This window comes from Pristiophorus japonicus, chromosome 15 (genome assembly GCF_044704955.1).
Source record: "Pristiophorus japonicus isolate sPriJap1 chromosome 15, sPriJap1.hap1, whole genome shotgun sequence".
NCBI classification, from domain to species: domain Eukaryota; kingdom Metazoa; phylum Chordata; class Chondrichthyes; family Pristiophoridae; genus Pristiophorus; species Pristiophorus japonicus.
Genome location: NC_091991.1, coordinates 172,846,309 through 172,863,347, shown reverse-complemented (window position 1 = coordinate 172,863,347; position 17,039 = coordinate 172,846,309). Strand labels below are relative to the sequence as shown.

General features: G+C 46.6%; 1 protein-coding gene across 4 annotated transcripts in view; it reads right to left on the bottom strand.

Annotated features, from left to right (window-relative positions):
• LOC139281249 (lipase maturation factor 1-like) overlaps window positions 1–17,039 on the bottom strand; it is a 470,429-nt gene that overhangs the window by 56,215 nt on the left and 397,175 nt on the right. For all 4 annotated transcript variants that reach the window (XM_070901307.1, XM_070901308.1, XM_070901310.1 and 1 more), the window contains 3 exons: window positions 15,224–15,407; window positions 7,294–7,447; window positions 3,896–4,079 (listed from right to left, as the gene is read on the bottom strand). In XM_070901307.1, coding sequence (XP_070757408.1) covers window positions 3,896–4,079; window positions 7,294–7,447; window positions 15,224–15,407 — 522 coding nt within the window. The remainder of the gene's footprint in view (window positions 1–3,895; window positions 4,080–7,293; window positions 7,448–15,223; window positions 15,408–17,039) is intronic.

Below are 17,039 nucleotides of genomic sequence, written 5' to 3'. Positions count from 1 at the left end.
ACTGTAATGAGATGCACGGCAAACGGGCCAAAGGTGGGCAGAGGAAACGTTTCAAGGACACCCTCAAAGCTTCCATGATAGAGTGCGACATCCCCACTGACACCTGGGGAGTCCCTGGCCAAAGACCGCCCGAAGTGGAGGAAGTGCATCCGGGAGGGCGCTAAGCACTTCGAGTCTCAACGCCGAGTGCATGCAGAAACCAAGCGCAGACAGCAGAAAGAGCGTGAGGCAAACCAGTCCCACCCACTCTTATACTGGACTGTTCAGCCACCAAAGAACTCACTTCAGGAGTGGAAGCAAGTCTTCCTCGAATCCGAGGGACTGCCTATGATGATGACGATGAATGAGATAAATCACTAATTCAACTGTTTGTGATAAAGAAAGAGTTGCATTTATATAGCGTCTTTCACAAACTCAAAGACATCCCAAAGCACTTTACGCGCAATGAAGTACTTTTGGAGTACAGTCACTGTTGTAATGTGGGAAACGCGGCAGCCATTTTGCGCACAGCAAGCTCCCACAAACAGCACTGTGATGATGACCAGATAATCCGTTTTTGTCATGCTGATCGAGGGCTAAATATTGGTCAGGACACCAAGGAAAACTCCCCAGCTCTTCTTTGAATAGTACCATGGGATCAATTATGTCCACCTGAGAGAGCAGACGGGGCCTCGGTTTAGTGTCGCATCCAAAAGACTGAAACTCTGACAGTGCAGTGCTCCCTCAGTACTGCACTAACGTACCAGCCGTATCATGCCGTGACTATGTAGGTAAACATTATTTTTGCTAGATTTAGAAGTAAGAAAAAAGCAATGGAGCAAAGGTGATGGAAAAATATTTACTGTATCGATTTATTTTTGCATCAGTATGTAACTTGGATTATTCTGAATCTGGGGACCAATGTATCAGTGCAACAAAAAACTACAGGGGCGGAATAAGTATCTATTTTAAGATCATTTGCAAGCTCAATCAGTAGACTTACAGCCTGAACTTGTATTTTCTTAACTTTTTCAACATTCTTGCCTTGAACCTCTGGCATTCTCTTCACTTAAAACTGCCAGTCTGATATATAATAAAACAAGTGACGTGCAAGAAGTCGCCACTCGCTGACAGATTCCAAGACCATCAATCAGCACATTTCCCTTCTAGGATAGGACCTTGGTTACAGTAAACACTCGGAAAATATTTTCAGAAGCAGTTGGTGAAATAAAGTGTCAGGTGCCGTGCAGAGTTTACAGAAAGACGGCCTGTCAGATCTGGAAAATAGATTTCCTGCCCTCTTGTGCCGCCGACATATACCGGATTTCTGGACCTTCTCAATCTGCGAGACACAATATGCAGAATGGTCAGTTTATTTGAAGAAATATGGGGCCCAAGTTTCCACATGATTTGCGCCTGATTTTTAGGAGCAACTGGTGGAGAACGGACTATCTTAGAAATCGCAATTCTCCACATTTTTTTTTCTGCAGTTCTAGTCAGGTAGAACAGTTCTACTTTGGAACAGAATTTTTTCTTCAAAAGGGGGCGTGTCCGGCCACTGACGCCTGATTTCAAAGTTTCCACAGTGAAAACGTACCCAAACTAAAGTAGAATGGAGCAAGTGAAGATTTTTGTAGAACTGAAAAAACCTGTTCTACACATTAAAAAATCAGGCGCAGGTTACAAATTAGGCGTCCAGAACGAGGTGGGGGGGGGGGGGGGAGGGAACTCATTAAATTCTATAATAAATCCTTATTTATACTTATACAAATATTATACAAATAAATCCAACCTGAATAAACATTTATAAGCAAAGAAAAGATTAAATAAACCATCTTCCTACCTGTGTGAAAGTGCTTCAGGCAGGCCTTTCGGGACCGAAGGCTGCCGGCCCGTCCCCAGCACCAGATTTACAGGTAGGTGGCGCTGGGTTGGGTTGGGTTGGGTCGGGTCGGGGGGGGGGGGGGGGGAGGGAAAGAGAGGGGGGGGAGGGAAAGAGAGGGGGGGGGAGGGAGAGAGAGAGGGGGAGGGAGAGAGAGGGGGGGAGGGAGAGAGAGGGGGGGAGGGAGAGAGAGAGGGGGGAGGGAGAGAGAGGGGGGGGAGGGAGAGAGAGAGGGGGAGGGAGAGAGAGAGGGGGAGGGAGAGAGAGAGGGGGAGGGAGAGAGAGAGGGGGAGGGAGAGAGAGAGGGAGGGGAGAGAGGGGGGAGAGGGAGAGAGAGAGAGGGAGAGGGGAGAGAGAGAGAGAGGGAGGGAGTGGGGGGAGGTCAGGTCGGATCCAGTCCGGGAGCGGGAGTCGGGTCGGGTCCAGTGGGTCGGGGGGCGGGAGTGCGGGTCGGGTTGGGTCCAGTCGGGGGGGGCGGGGAGCGGGAACAGGAGCGCAGGTCGGATCGGGTCAGTCGGGGGGGGGGCGGGAGCGGGTGTCGGGTCTGGTCTGGGGGGGGGGGGGAGCAGGAGCTGGCCGTGGGAGGAGCCTTATTCACGCAGCCCCAGTGAGGCCATTCAGCCAGGGCTAGGGGCTGCGTGCTTCGGGCCCCTCCCACACAGTTTCGGGCGCTTGGAGCTACTGCACTTGCGTGCCCATTGTAGCGCGCATGTGCAGAGGTCCCGGCACTGTTTTCAGCGCAGGGACCTGTCTCCGCCCCCCCCCCCACAGCTCGTGCTGGCTGCACCGAGGGCCAGAGGACCTGCAAGTATGTGGAGAACACCGAGGATTTTTTTAGGCGCACTTTGTGGCGCGAAAAACGGGCGCCCAGCTCGGGACTGCACCGTTCTAGGCGCGTGTGGAAACTTGGGCCCATGAAGTTGCCATTATGCAATTCTTTGGGGGCTGTGTGCATAAAGGATTCAAAATGTTTTCAAAAGTCAAGCCTGTGTAAGCAGTTTAAAATACAGGTACTACTAATGTTATGTGCCATTCCCTCTACAGAGATATTTTCCCATTCACTTCACAATAGGATTTTCCCATTCACCTCCACAATGGGATTTTCCCATCCCCTCCACAGAGAGATGTACGGTACGATAACCTTTGCAGCGAATATTAAACCCAGATTGGAGCAGTTACAGTGTGCTTGGGCAATTGAAATGGTTGTAAATATGAACACATAAGCTGGAAATAATCTCTAAGCTATGCTGCCAGGTCATTTGCAATGATTTAGGAGAGCTAATTTTTGTGCCGTTTTTTGCATTGCATTTCTGTTCTCACCATTTCTTTGGATTGAATCTTCAATTTGTTGCCAGTTTGTGTTTTGTTACCTAACTATTCAAGCTAGTTTGCCTGGACTGACCACCAGGACCCTGGGGATAGCGTGGCATTCCTTTGGGAATTCCATTGCCCTTAAGATGATGCAGGATTTAATAGTCATCTGCATGCTACTCTCCATAGGGTGGTAGCCCACTATATCCAACGTCATGCGTGCCAAGGGGCTTAATATTTGGTGTCACCTCTCCATTTTTCAAATGCTTTCTTCGGTTGTGAGCTTGCATTGCCTGCGATTGAAAGGCATTGATGGAAATGCTGTTCCCTGCGGCTTGTTACAGTTATGCAATTGTTTATATTGCTTCTCAAATATGCGTAATTAAAAGCAGAAAATGTTGGAAATACTCAGCAGGTCAGGCAGCATTCTGTGGGGAGAGAAACAGAGTTAAACAAGAGTTTCTGGTTGGTGACCTTTCGCAAGCGCGTGTGTGTGTCTGCAGGAGAGCGCTGCACTCCAGGATTTAAAGGTACACACAGCACGAACATCACACCAAGACGCGACACACTGTAATTACATGGTAACCTCATGGTGTCTTCCCTCGACTGCTCTTTGAATATAATCATGGAACATGGACTTTATGTCACCTGTAAAACAGCTTAAATGTGTTATGGGTAATTTAGCGCTCATTGGCCGCGGCTAAAAAAGAACAAAGCACTTGCCTGGAATGCAGCAAACCACATGAGCCAGTCGAGGCGGTAATGGTACGGAGTAATAATGCAAGGCCTCCGCTTCAGATCGCCAGGTTTGCACTTGAACTCGTATTCCTCCCACAATGCACTGGGATCATGCGGATCCTGACTCATCGTCCCCTGAACTATGACCTCGGTCCGTTCCTTTGTAATACTGGGAAAACAGAAACATCATACTGAGAGTTAAAAAATTTGTTTTTTTAAAACTTTGTCAGAATATTGCAAAGTTACCACTTTTAAAGTAATTTTTACACAGCACAGAAACAGGCCATTTGGTCCAACTGGTTCGTGCTGGTGTTTATGCTCCACACGAGCCTCCTCCCACCCCTCTTCATCTCACCCCATCAGCATTCCTTATATTCCTTTCTCCATCGTGTATTTATCGTGTCCAGGCCAATATTTATCCCTCAATCAATGTTAACAAAAACAGATTATCTGGTCATTATCACATTGCTGTTTGTGGGATCTTGCTCTGCGCAAATTGGCTGCCGCGTTTCCCACATTACAACAGTGATTACACTCCAAAAGTACCTCATTGGCTGTAAAGCGCTTTGAGATGTCCAGTGGTCGAGAAAGGCGCTACGTAAGTGCAAGTCTTTCTTTCTTTACTGAGAGCAGCTTCCTTGGCCTGAAAGGGTTAAGGTTATTCCCAGCGTACAAAGTGCCCTGTAGTCAGGCCGGCTCACCTCATTAACGTATGAAGTATGGAGTTTGCTCTAACTCCAGGTTACTGGCAGCACTTACTAAATCAAAGTTATTGAACAATTTTTAAAAGAAGAAAGTTCTTTGTGTCATTTGAATTATGTAAAATTCAACGTCCATCACGAACTTCACTTCTTAATATATATAAAAAAACTGTGGCGGTGACATTTTATTCAACATAAATTTCAATTGCACATCATCATTTATTTTTTTTAAACTGGTAACAGAGCTTTCCCCTGCTGTGCAGCTCTGGGCGAACGACGCCTGCTGTGTAATGAATTGCCTAAATCCCCAGATTGCTTCTGGAATCTTGCTCTGCGCTGCCAACGGTTGAGTCAGGATGTAAGGGACAATCCCAGGTGCCTCCACGCAAACACTTGCTAACCATGTGACAGCGATCTCCCTGAAACGTTATTACATTTCACGCCTCCACAAGATTACCCGGAGGTAAATGGTTAGGACACAATTACACAGGTTAACACGCCGAGGACCCAGATAGCATTTCTGTAAAAGAATCAAACACTCATAGAATCATAAGGGGAGAAATTTGGCATGTTAGTGCCCCCAATTAGCACCGGGCGAGGGCGCTAACGGGGCGCTCAGGTAGTAGTGTCTCAGCGGGGCGATTCCCATGCTGCATGGCAAATTTGCCGGCGAAAGCAGTCGGCATGCAGATCGTGGTGTAAGTGAGCATGCAACGCTCGCTGAATGCCCGATCTGCAAACTTCAATACCGCCCCCACCCCCACCCCCTCCTCGCTTCGCGCCGACATCGCCAGGGAGCGGAGGCGTGAAGCAGCCAGTTGGCGGGGCGCTACTTAAAGGGATACGTCCCAGCTAACAAGGAACTTCCGTCCCAAAGGTCAGTTGTGAGTGGCAGAGAGCGCAGGATGTATCTCTGCAGCCAAATAAAGGCTGCGTTGTCCCCGGAACGTTGTGGGCTGTCAAAGGACTTTGCATTTCATCCCACAGCGTATCGCTGTTTTGCACTCCCCGAATCACTGGGGACTGGTCTGACCGTCCTCTTTAATGGCTGGAAGGCGCCTTCGCCAATGCTCACTCCCAATTACACAACACTTCATATTCGTTATGGCTTGGAGCCTAACGCCGCTCATCTATGCCATTAGTGCCTGATTTAGCGCTCCACTACATTCTTTGAGCGCTGAGACTGAATTTAGCGGGCAGCGAGATTGATTAGCGCCTGGCGCTTAACTTCAAACTTCTCAAAATTTAACACCCCAACCGGGACGATACCGAATTTCTAGCCCAATAGAATCTTAGAACGCAGGAGGCCATTCGGCCCGTCGGGCCTGTGCCGGCTCTTTGAAAGAGTTGACCAATTTAGTCTCACACCACAGCTTTTCCCCCATAACCCTGCAAATTTGTCCTCATCCATTTGCCTTTTGAAAGTTCCTATGGAACCTGCTTCCGTCACCTATTCAGGTAGTGAGTTCCAGGTCTTAATTCCACACGAAGAAGGGTATTTGAATTAGATTGTTGCCAAATTTGTTACAAATTTGCTAGTTTAACAGCAGCAGCAGCAGGCGTGGCAATATACATGAAAGATGTTGCTATGTCCCAATTTTCCTTCCTAATTAATAACATCACGTTATATGGAAGCCCAGTTATGTGCATCATGCCTATTTTGCTCTATTGTAGACAACAGGATCCTACTATCTGCACCGCTCGCCATACAAAACTGAAACGGTGACGTGTACAACAACTGATGGTAAACGTGAAGAGCGAGTTAATTTCTGTAGCCACACTGAGGCTAATTTTCCCCTTCACCGCCTGCGCAGCAATCTGATGGGAGTGAATCGCCTGGCTGATTGTCATCCCATTGAAATTGATGGGATGAAGATCGGGAGGGTTCTACAATATGCGGGCGTTATCACCCAGGCTGTGAAGGTGCAAATTACCGCCGCTGTGTGGCGGTGAACCATTCATAAAAGAAGTAATCCCCATAAATATTATATTTAACCCCAGTTCATAGAGTAACACGACACAGAGGAGGTCATTTGGCCCATCGTACCTGTATACCTATACAATTAATTCCACTCGCCTGCTCTTTCCCCATAGTCCTGCACATTTTTTTCTCTTCCAGTATTTATTCAATTCTCTTTTGAATGTTACTGTTGAATCTGCTGCCACCACCCTTTCAAGCAACAACTCGCTGCATAAATAAAGTGTTTCCTCTCATCGCCTCGGTTTCTTTTGCCAAGTACCTTAAATCTGTGACCTCTGGCTGCCGACCCTTCTGCCACGAAGAACGGTTTCTCCTTATTTACTCTATCAGAACCATTCATGATTGTGAACGCCTCTATCAAACCTCCTCTTGACCTTCTCTGCTCTAAGGATAACAACCCCAGTGTCTCCAGTCTCGCTGCAGAACTGAACTTCAGGGGCCTTTTGAGAGTGGAAGCAAATGTTTCTGGACAAGTCAGGTGACAACGTCAGGAGTATTAAAACAGTCAGCAGCAAACCAGAATAAAAATTTAAGTCAACAATAAAAGCCTGGGAGCGCTTCAAATAAAGTAAGCAACGAACAGCCAGATATGATTTAAATTCCTGCTGGTGACAAAGCTGAACTTGCTTGTGACTGTGGAAAATAGCGCTCGCGTAAGGCACAACAATATTATGGATCATGTAACTGCTACTACTTCACACCTTCCAAAGGCTCCATAGGTGTTGACAATTCGCAGTGGATTGAAGGAAGTGTTCATCATTTGCTTTGAGCTGAGCAGATTTAAAATCACTGGCAGACTGAGGTAGGCAATAAGAACCCCAAAGGAGACATTCAGCACTTGTCGAATGAAGGCCCCTGAAAAAAGTAGACACAGAACAGAATTATTTTTAACCTGTAGCGTGGGCCTGGAATATGAGCTTCGGATGTAGGAGAGGTTGTCTGGGGAGATGGATATTATAATGGGAACATAGGAATTGCTAGACCAAAAAAAGACTAAGGTCCATCTAGTTCACCTTCTCTCATCCTGGTAGTCACATGATATAACGATAATGGAGTTACTGATTAATCAGAGCAAACAATCTCGATTAATGAGTCTACAACAGACCCAGACCTGAGGGGAGGGAAAACCCCAGTGGTGGAGAGCTCTGGGAACCACAGCTCCCAAGCATGGTACACTCACTACACGTCATGTCAAAGTCGACCGTGCCTTTGCGGGGAAAGAAAAGAAATAACTTGCATTTATATAGCACCTTTAACAACCACGAGACGTCAATGAAGTAGTTTTGACGTGTAGTCACTGTTGCAATGTAGAAATGCGGCAGCCAATTTGTGCACAGCAAGCTACAAACAGCAATGTGATAATGACCCAGATATTTTGTTTTTGTTGTGTTGATTGAGGGATAAATATTGGCCAGGACACCGGGGATAACTCCCCTGCTCCTCTTTGAAATAGTAGCCTGGGAGCGGAGGGGAGAGTCAGAGCTTGGGTTGAACATCTCATCCAAAAGACGGCACCTCTGACAGGGCAGTGCACCCTCAGTACAATGACAAAACCGCCTCTTAGAGGGAGGGCGAGAGCAAACAGGGACGCAAGCCACTTTACCATTCCTGTATTCCCAACAGCTGTACAGAGCATTGCTGTATGCTGGGAACATTGGAGTGATGATGTATGCTTTGTAGCAAAACTATAGAAGCACTGAACAACAAACGGACATGTAAATTTTCCCACTGTGTTGCTACGCATAATGACCTGAAGAAATATTCCTTGCCGGTGAAGTACATCCCACAAGCTGGAACCCCAGTATCACGCCATTAGTCTGGAATTCCCTCCCTGAACCTCCGTGTCTCTCGAGCTCTTTCTTCTACTTTAAGACGCTCCTGAAAACCTATCTCTGTCCTAATATCTCATGTGGCTCGGTGTCAAATTGTGTTTAATAATAAAGAAAGACGTGCATTTATATAGCGCCTTTCACAACCACCAGACGTCTCAAAGCGCTTTACAGCCAATGAAGTACTTTTGGAATGCAGTCACTGTTGTAATGTGGGAAATGCAGCAGTTAATTTGCGTACAGCAAGCTCCCACACACAGCAATGTGATAATGAGCCAGATAATCTGTTTGTTTGTTATGTTGATTGAGGGATAAATATTGGCCGGGACACCGGGGATAACTCCCCTGCTCTTCTTCAAAATAGTGCCACGGGATCTTTCACATCGGGCTGAGGAGGCAGATGGGGCCTCGGTTAACGTCTCATCTGACAGACAGTGCTCCCTCAGCACTGCATTTGACCGTCAGCCTAGATTTTTATGTGTTCAAGTTTCTGGAGTGGGACTTGAACCCACAACCTTCTGACGCGGAGGCGAGCATGCTGCCCACTGAGCCATAGCTGACACTAATCAAACCTTGGGACGTTTTACTACGTTAAAGCGCTACATAACAAGTTGTTGTTGTTATACCTTTCCAACTTCCTGTTAAATAGGTAAATATCTGAAGAGTGAGATAGGCTTGAATAGGCCAGTATGATGCTCTGCCCTGCATGATGGGGTTCCTCACTGGAAAACAAACTAGCACGTGTTTGAGTCGAGCAAGGTCGCATAACGGCAACAAACAGCTAACTGGCTCCAACCAGACCACCGTGTGTTGTGACCAGCGAGAGGACCTGTAGTTCCCACATGGGGCTCCTGGGTTACCGAGCGCCACACGGGAGGACAGGGGAAAAGTGATCCAGTCATTATCAAACAAAATTTGACACCGAGCCACATAAGGAGATATTAGGATAGCGCTAGGTTTTAAGGAGCGTTTTAAAGGAGGAGAGATTGAGTAGGATGGGCCTATACGCATTGGAGTTTAGAAGAGTGAGAGGTGATCTCATTGAAACATAACATTCTGAGAGGGCTCAACAGGGTAGAGACCGAACGGCTGTTTCTCCTGGCCAGAACTAGGGGGGCATAGTCTCAGGATAAGGGGTCAGCTTTTTGGGATTGAGATGAGGAGGAATTTCTTCACTCAGAGGGTTGTGAATCTTTGGAATTCTCTGCCCCAAAGGGCTGTGGGTGCTCAGTCTTTGAGTATATTCACGGCTGAGATTGATAGATTTTTGGACTCTAGGAATCAAGGGATATGGGGATCGGGCAGGAAAGTGGAGTTGTGGTTGATGATCAGCCATGATCTCATTGAATGGCGGAGCGGGCTCGAGGGGCCGTATGGCCTACTCCTATTTCAATACGAGGGAAGCCCCTAATTTATATGCAGCTGGCATCCAACAAAGTTTCCCTTTAAAAGCTGTGGCAAGAGTAATAGCGTGTATAAAATTTGACCCGTGTGGTGACTGATGTGCAACGGTCACCACACGTTAAAAAAAAATCCACGCACTGGGGAAATATTACCAGGGGGCAATTTAAATCGACTGGGAATAGGGCAGAAACAGATTTTAGCCGTGGCTCTGTGGTAACATTCACGCCAGAAGGTCATGGGTTCAAGTCCCACTCCAGAGATTTCAGGACAAAATCTAAGCTAATACTCCAGGGAGGTACTGAGGGAGCGCTGCACTGTCGGAGGTGCCGTCTTTCAGGCGAGACGTTAAACCCTTTCAGGTGGATGTAAAAAAGTCCCATGGCACTATTGGAAGAACAGCAAGAGAATATTCCAGATGTCCTGCCCAATATTTATCTCTCAACTAGCATCACTAAAACTGATTATCTGGCCAAGTGCTGATTATCTCATTGCTGTTTGTGGGACCTTGCTGTGCACAAATTGGCTGCTGCGTTTCATCATTACAACAATCATCATCATCATAGGCAGTCCCTTGTATCGAGGATGACTTGCTTCCACGCCAAAAAGGGATGAGTTCACAGGTGTTTCAATGAAGGACCTAATATTCCAGATCCCGAACTACATCGTGAAGGGTGGAAGATGCCTGTGTGTGGATTTTTTTAACGTGTGGTGACCGTTGCACACCAGCCACCACACAGGCTTGACAGAGCTAGGTCTTGGTCCAGTGGCAAGGATTACCCAAGACGACTGGAGACCTGCTCTGCTGCACGGACCAAGCGCGCACACATATCGCAGTGTGGGCTGACCCCTGGGCCCTCGCCTCTCCTGTGCCCCGACTTACACTCCTCCCACCCCTCTTCATCTTGCCCCATCAACATATTATTCTATTCCAGGAACTTGAGCACATAAATTCTAGGCTGACACTCCGAGCACTGCACTGTCGGAGGTGCCGTCTTTCGGATGAGATGTTAAACCCGAGGCCCCGTTCGCTCTCTCAAGCGGACGAAAAAGATCCCATGGTGCTATTTCAAAGAGTAGGGAAGTTATCCCAGGTGTCCTGGCCAATATTTATCCCTCAATCAACATAACCAAAAATCAGATTATCTGGTCATTATCACATTGCTGTTTGTGGGAGCTTGCTTGTCGCAAATTGGCAGCTACGTTTCCTACATTACAACAGTGACTACACTCCAAAAGTACTTCATTGGCTGTAAAGCGCCTTGGGACATCTGGTGGTTGTGAAAGGTGCTATACAAATCCAAGTCTTTCTTTTCCTTTCTCTGTCTTGTGCTTATCTAGTTTCACTTGAATGCACCGATACTATTCGTCTCAATTACTTCCTGTGGCAGTGCGTTGCACAATCTAACTAGTCCCTGGGTAAAAAAGTTTCTCCTGAAATCCCTATTGGATTTATTAGTGACTATCTTATATTTATGGCCCCTAGTTCGGGTCTTGCCTGCTATCCTTAGACTTATTCTGGTTCTCTACCTTGCTCTGAATAAGGCAGCAAACATAATGAATCTTTATGGGGGCATTTGGTGAGGCAATGCCACCGTACGTTTAGCCGATATGCATTTTTTGCAACAGTCGTGAAGGCACTGTTACATTATCTACAGTACAGTATTTAAAAGCCTTTGCACATGGCCACATATCTCCCTGGCCTCACTGTCAAACAGCACACTGACATTCACTGGGCCCGTTCACATACCTGGAGGTACCAGGAGGCTGCTCCCACTCTTTGGGAGTGGAGTGAACACCAAAACAGTATCAGTACCTCTACTACTTGCTTTTCTCAAGGCTTTATCAAATCGAAATCGCATTCTTTACACATTGGTATTTTAGTAACTCTAACATTCAACAGTAATCACTCAACGTAAGCTGAAGTAAACCTGGCTTTCATTTCATTTCAATCCAATCACGTTAACATTCGGGGTCTGGTAAATTAACTTTTCCTAAAGCGTAATTGCCACAAACGAATATTTATTAAATGCATGTTCTTGATATATTGGGCATTAGAGCAAAATAATGAGCCAACTTGACAGCACGGAGCCGAGTGTTCAGATGCTGTACTGGTGGAGTACTCAGAGTAACAACATACACTAAAAACCTGCTGCTTAATAACACAGTGTTAACACACTGTTTATAATTGCACATACAATGTGACATACGTGAGCAATTACAATTTCGGAAACAATCATGCAACGATACGAAAGCAGCCACGGTGACAATATAATGTGGTCATTACTCCTGAACATGCAGCAGGCTTTTTTTTTTAAAAAAAGGAGATAATCAAACTGGAAGACGACCTGCCGAATGTCACAGAAAAGCCTAAACTTTACAGAGCAATACTCTGATCCCGTCCGAGCGACAGCAGGAATACTGCACTTTTGATTCAGCACCCCTGGACTAGAAAGCAGAAAATCAGCGAGGATAGTAACAGAATGTTCACTATTCTGCGACCTCTGAGCACCAGGGAGACAGTGTGTGTGTGTGTGTGTGTGTGTGTGTGTGTGTGTGTGTGAGACAGAGAGAGAGAGATAGAGAAAGAGAGAGAGAGAGAGAGAGAACACGAATGAGAACAGAAAGGGCATACATACATGTGTCTATGTGCTCATGTGCATGACTAGCCAACACCTACTGAGTCTCATCGCCGAGAGCATGCAGAAATCAAACGCAGGCAGCGGAAGGAGCGTGCGGCAAACCTGTCCCACCCTCCCTTACCCTCAACGACGATCTGTCCCACCTGCAACAGGGACTGTGGCTCTCGTATTGGACTGTTCAGCCACCTAAGGACTCATTTTAAGAGTGGAAGTAAGTCTTCCTCAATTCCGAGGGACTACCTATGATGATGATGACTGAGTTCAGAATGGGTGAGCTGTGGGAGTGTACCTCATTGCCCATGGTAACCATTTCTCAGAAGGTATCAACAATTTCAAACAGGTGAAGAAATTGGCCAAAACCGAAAGAGAGAGATATCTATGCACTATTCGTGCCTCTCAGTCATTCCTTGTTTTTGTATTCTAAACATCGAGCAGGTAAATGGCAGCCGAGGATCACAACTTTTGCACGGCATTCTCTCTTCAATGAGTTGATGAATGAAGGGTGCTGTTCATTGTCTACTTCCTTCAGCTGTATTGGTGGAATCTGACACACGCACTTCTCAAGGTGTCTCCAGCCAGTTACTTGTTTTAATTGAGAAACCTAGGTGAGTGGGCAAGGGTCCTATGTGGGTTACCATCACGGCTGACTACGGTCGGCCAAAAGTTGAGGGAAAGTCATGAAGGTGTTGGCAAGTTTGGGTTTCAAAAGCTTGCAGGATTATAGGAGGCAGTGAAAACTGAGGACGACTAGGATGCCTAACAGCTATTTAAAAAAAAATTGTTCTTAGAATGTGGGCGTCGCTGGCAAGGCTGGCATTTATTACCCATCCCTAATTGCCCTTGAGTGGCTTGCTAGGCCATTTCAGAGGGCAGTTAAGAGTCAACCACATTGCTGTGGGTCTAAAGTCACATATAGGCCAGACCATAGATTTAGTAACATTAGTGAACCAGATGGGTCTTTACAGCAATGTGGCCATGACTGATGCTAGCTTTTTATTCCAGATTTAGTTGATTAAACACAATTTAAATTCCCCAGCTGCCGTGGTGGGATCTAAACTCAAGTCCAGGCCTCTGGATTACTAGTCCAGTAACATAACCACTATGCTACCATACCCTTACTGCGATAAACAGATATAGAAAACATACAGCTATCAAGAAAGACTCAACAGACTGGGGCGCTCTTCTCTAGAAAAGAGAAAGCTCAGGTTAAGATCTAATAGAGGTATTTAAAATTCTAAAGGGGTTTGATAACAACAACTTGTATCTTTATAGCACCTGTAATATAGTGAAACATCCCAAGGCGCTTCACAGGAGTATTATGAGGCAAAGAATTTGACACTAAGCCACATACGGAGAAGAAATTAGTGCAGGTGACCAAAAGCTTGGTCAAAGAGGTAGGTTTTAAGGAGCATCTTGAAGGAGGAAAGAGAGGTAGTGAGGCAGAAAGATTTAGGCAGTTCCAGAGCTTGGGGCCTAGGTAACAGAAGGCGCGGCCACCAATGGTTGAGCGATTATGATCAGGGATGCTCAAAAGGACAGAATTAGAGGATCGCAGACATCTCGGGGGGGGCGGGAGGGGGGAGGGTTGTGTGGCTGGAGGAGATTACAGAGATAGGGAGGGGGCAAGGCCATGGAGGGATTTAAAAACAAGGATCAGAATTTTGAAATCGAGGCGCTGCTTAACCGGGAGCCAATGTAGGTCAGCGAGCACAGGGGTGATGGGTGAGCGGGACTTGGTGTGAGTTAGGACATGGGCAACCGAGTTTTGGATCACTTCTAATTTACGTAGGGTAGAATGTGGGAGGACAGCCAGGAGTGTTTTGGAATAGTCAAGTCTCGAGGTAACAAAGCCATGGATGAGGGTTTCAGCAGCGGATGAGCTGAGGCAAGGGCGGAGACGGGTGATGTTGCAGCGGTGGAAATAGGCGGACTTAGTTACGCTGCGAATGTGTGGTCGAAAGCTCATTTCAGCATCAAATATGACACCAAGGTTGTGAACAGTCTGGTTCAGCCTCAGACAGTTGAGGGATAAGGGATTGAGTCAGTGGCTAGGGAACGGAGTTTGCAGTGAGGACCGAAAACAATGGCTTCAGTCCTCCCAACATTTAAGTCGAGAACATTTCTGCTCATCCAGGACTGGATGTTGGACAAGCAGTCTGACAATTTTGAGACCGTGGAAGGGTCGAGAGAAGTGGTGGTGAGGTGGAGCTGGGTGTTGTCAGCGTTTTTATGGACACTGACACTGTGGTAGACGGAGAAATGTTTCCACTTTTGGGGGGAGTCCAAAACTAGGGACCATAAATGTAAGATAGAAAGGAACAGAAGGGTACCCTGCTGGAGTTAGAAGAAGTAGGGTGGGAGGAGGCTCGTGTGGAGCATAAACGCCAAATGGCCTGTCTTTGTGCTGTAAATTCTGTGTTAAAAAACGATTCATGTTCAAGTCTGGGTGCTCACAAGGCGTGTTGGTCCAAACGAGCCAATTGAACTCAGGTTTGATTTGGAATTACCCTTCTTATATCGCTCTTTAATTTAGTTGCTGCACACTACTGCCTGTGAAGTCTGAAACTGCGGCGTGCGCCCGTTCTGGCCAGCGGCAGCGACGTCAGCGTCAGTTGGCATTTTGCGATTAAGGCTCGCTGTGGGAAGGACTCTCGCAACTGCTGTCTGTTGTCATGAATGAGTTAAGGAATAAAAGCAAAGTTCATGGAAAAGGCCCGTGTCAAAAAACATCGGGCAGGTCGTTAATCAATATCACATACCATAATGAGTAGGTGGTTTCTGACCCAGTGCCTCCTTAGCCCGAATCTTGGATACTTGATCTTTGACCTCCCCTTGTCGAGAGCTGAAGAGAAAGGCCAGATTGGAGTCGTCAAAGCAGGCAATACTGGGAACAATAGTCAACCAGTTCAAGAAGCTGAGATTCCCACTTATGATGAGTAGAACCTAAAGAGAAAGGAGGAAGATCCGATTTACAGCTGCAGTATACCAAGGTGGTGACACTGTAAAGGTCCTGTACACATAATGCAGTTTGCTTTGTTGATAGAGTGGGAGTTCAATTATCATCAAACCACTTTATGTCGTGGCCCATTTTTTACTGCAAAATGTCAAAACATCAAACCATTCCCTATTCCTTTCTATATACTGTACGTCAGCCTGTTTTATAACATAACAGAATGGAATTAAATACATGTCTTTTTTTCTTATTTTGTAATGTTTCAACAAACCCAACATTAAATGTAAACAATTTCCTTGGCTTGTCTTGGTAGGAATTTCTAGCCGCAGAAATATGATATTAAATTTAGTTTAAACTGCATACATACATAAAAACCTTATTTATCTTCCCATTGTCTTGCCAATTTAATCTTTGTTACAATACTCCCACGCTTTCTTTCTTGCGTTGCTGCTCTATAATTTAATTCTTTATTGTAACGATAACTTGAAATTATATATTGCCTTTAATACTCCAAGCACTTGACAGTGGGAGAGGTGATCAAAATAGATAAAAAGGGGCAGAGACTGAGTCTGGGGGGGGAGAAATTCAGAGGGCGACTGAAATCGGTCAAAGCAATGATGAGCCTCAAGCACATTGGATACTTGCAGTCAATAGTCAAACTAGAAAGAAGAAAGACTTGGATTTATATAGCGCCTTTCATGATATATATATAGCAAAGCATTTTACAGCCAATGAGGTGCTTTTGGAGTGTAGACACAATGCAGGAATCGCGGCAGCCAACATGCGCACACAGCAAGCTCCCACAAACAGCAATGTGACAATGACCAGAAAAATCTGTTTTTTTATGATGTTGATTGAGGGATGAATATTGGCCCCAGGACACCGGGGATAACCCCCCTGCTCTTCTTCGAAATAGTGACGTGATCTTTTTTGTCCACCTGAGAGGGCAGATGGAACTGAACGACGACACCTGCGACAGTGCAGCGCTCCCTCAGCACTGCACTGGGCGTGTCAGCCTGGATTTATGTGCTCATGTTCCTGGAATGGGACTTGAACCCACAACCTTCTGACTCGGAGGCGAGAGTGCTAACCACTGAGCCACAGCTGACACAGCAGAAGGCGGTTAAGAGAGACATCGCTGAAACATGTGGGAGTAGAAATCCATCTGGGCCTGTTCCCGGGTCCAGACTTGGCGCTGCGCAGGCTGTCCTAACCTCGAGGCCCGAGGCCAACCTAGAATTGGGCCTCATTGACATTTTGATGCGCCAGCCTTTCGCGCCTCTCCTCAGGCAGCTTGGGCATTTGAACAGTGTGAATGTCGGGCTTCTGCCAGGCAAGTCCCGAGGGTGGGGGGGGGGGGGGGGCGGGTTGCGGCGGGTAACGGGTTGGAGGGCGACTGACAACCGTGGAGACGGATGGGAAGCAGAAGACGTTTGTAGCAATCAGCTTTCACAAAAAATATATACTTTTGTCTGGCGGCTTCCGATGTCTTTCACGGGGCCTTGGGACACGGGACGTTAGTCCCTGAATCTGGACCTCATTGTGCTGGCTTTACGCCCCTAAAATGGGCGCTACGAAGTCCAATTTCTGCACCATGAAACAGGTAAACTAGACAAGGTAAA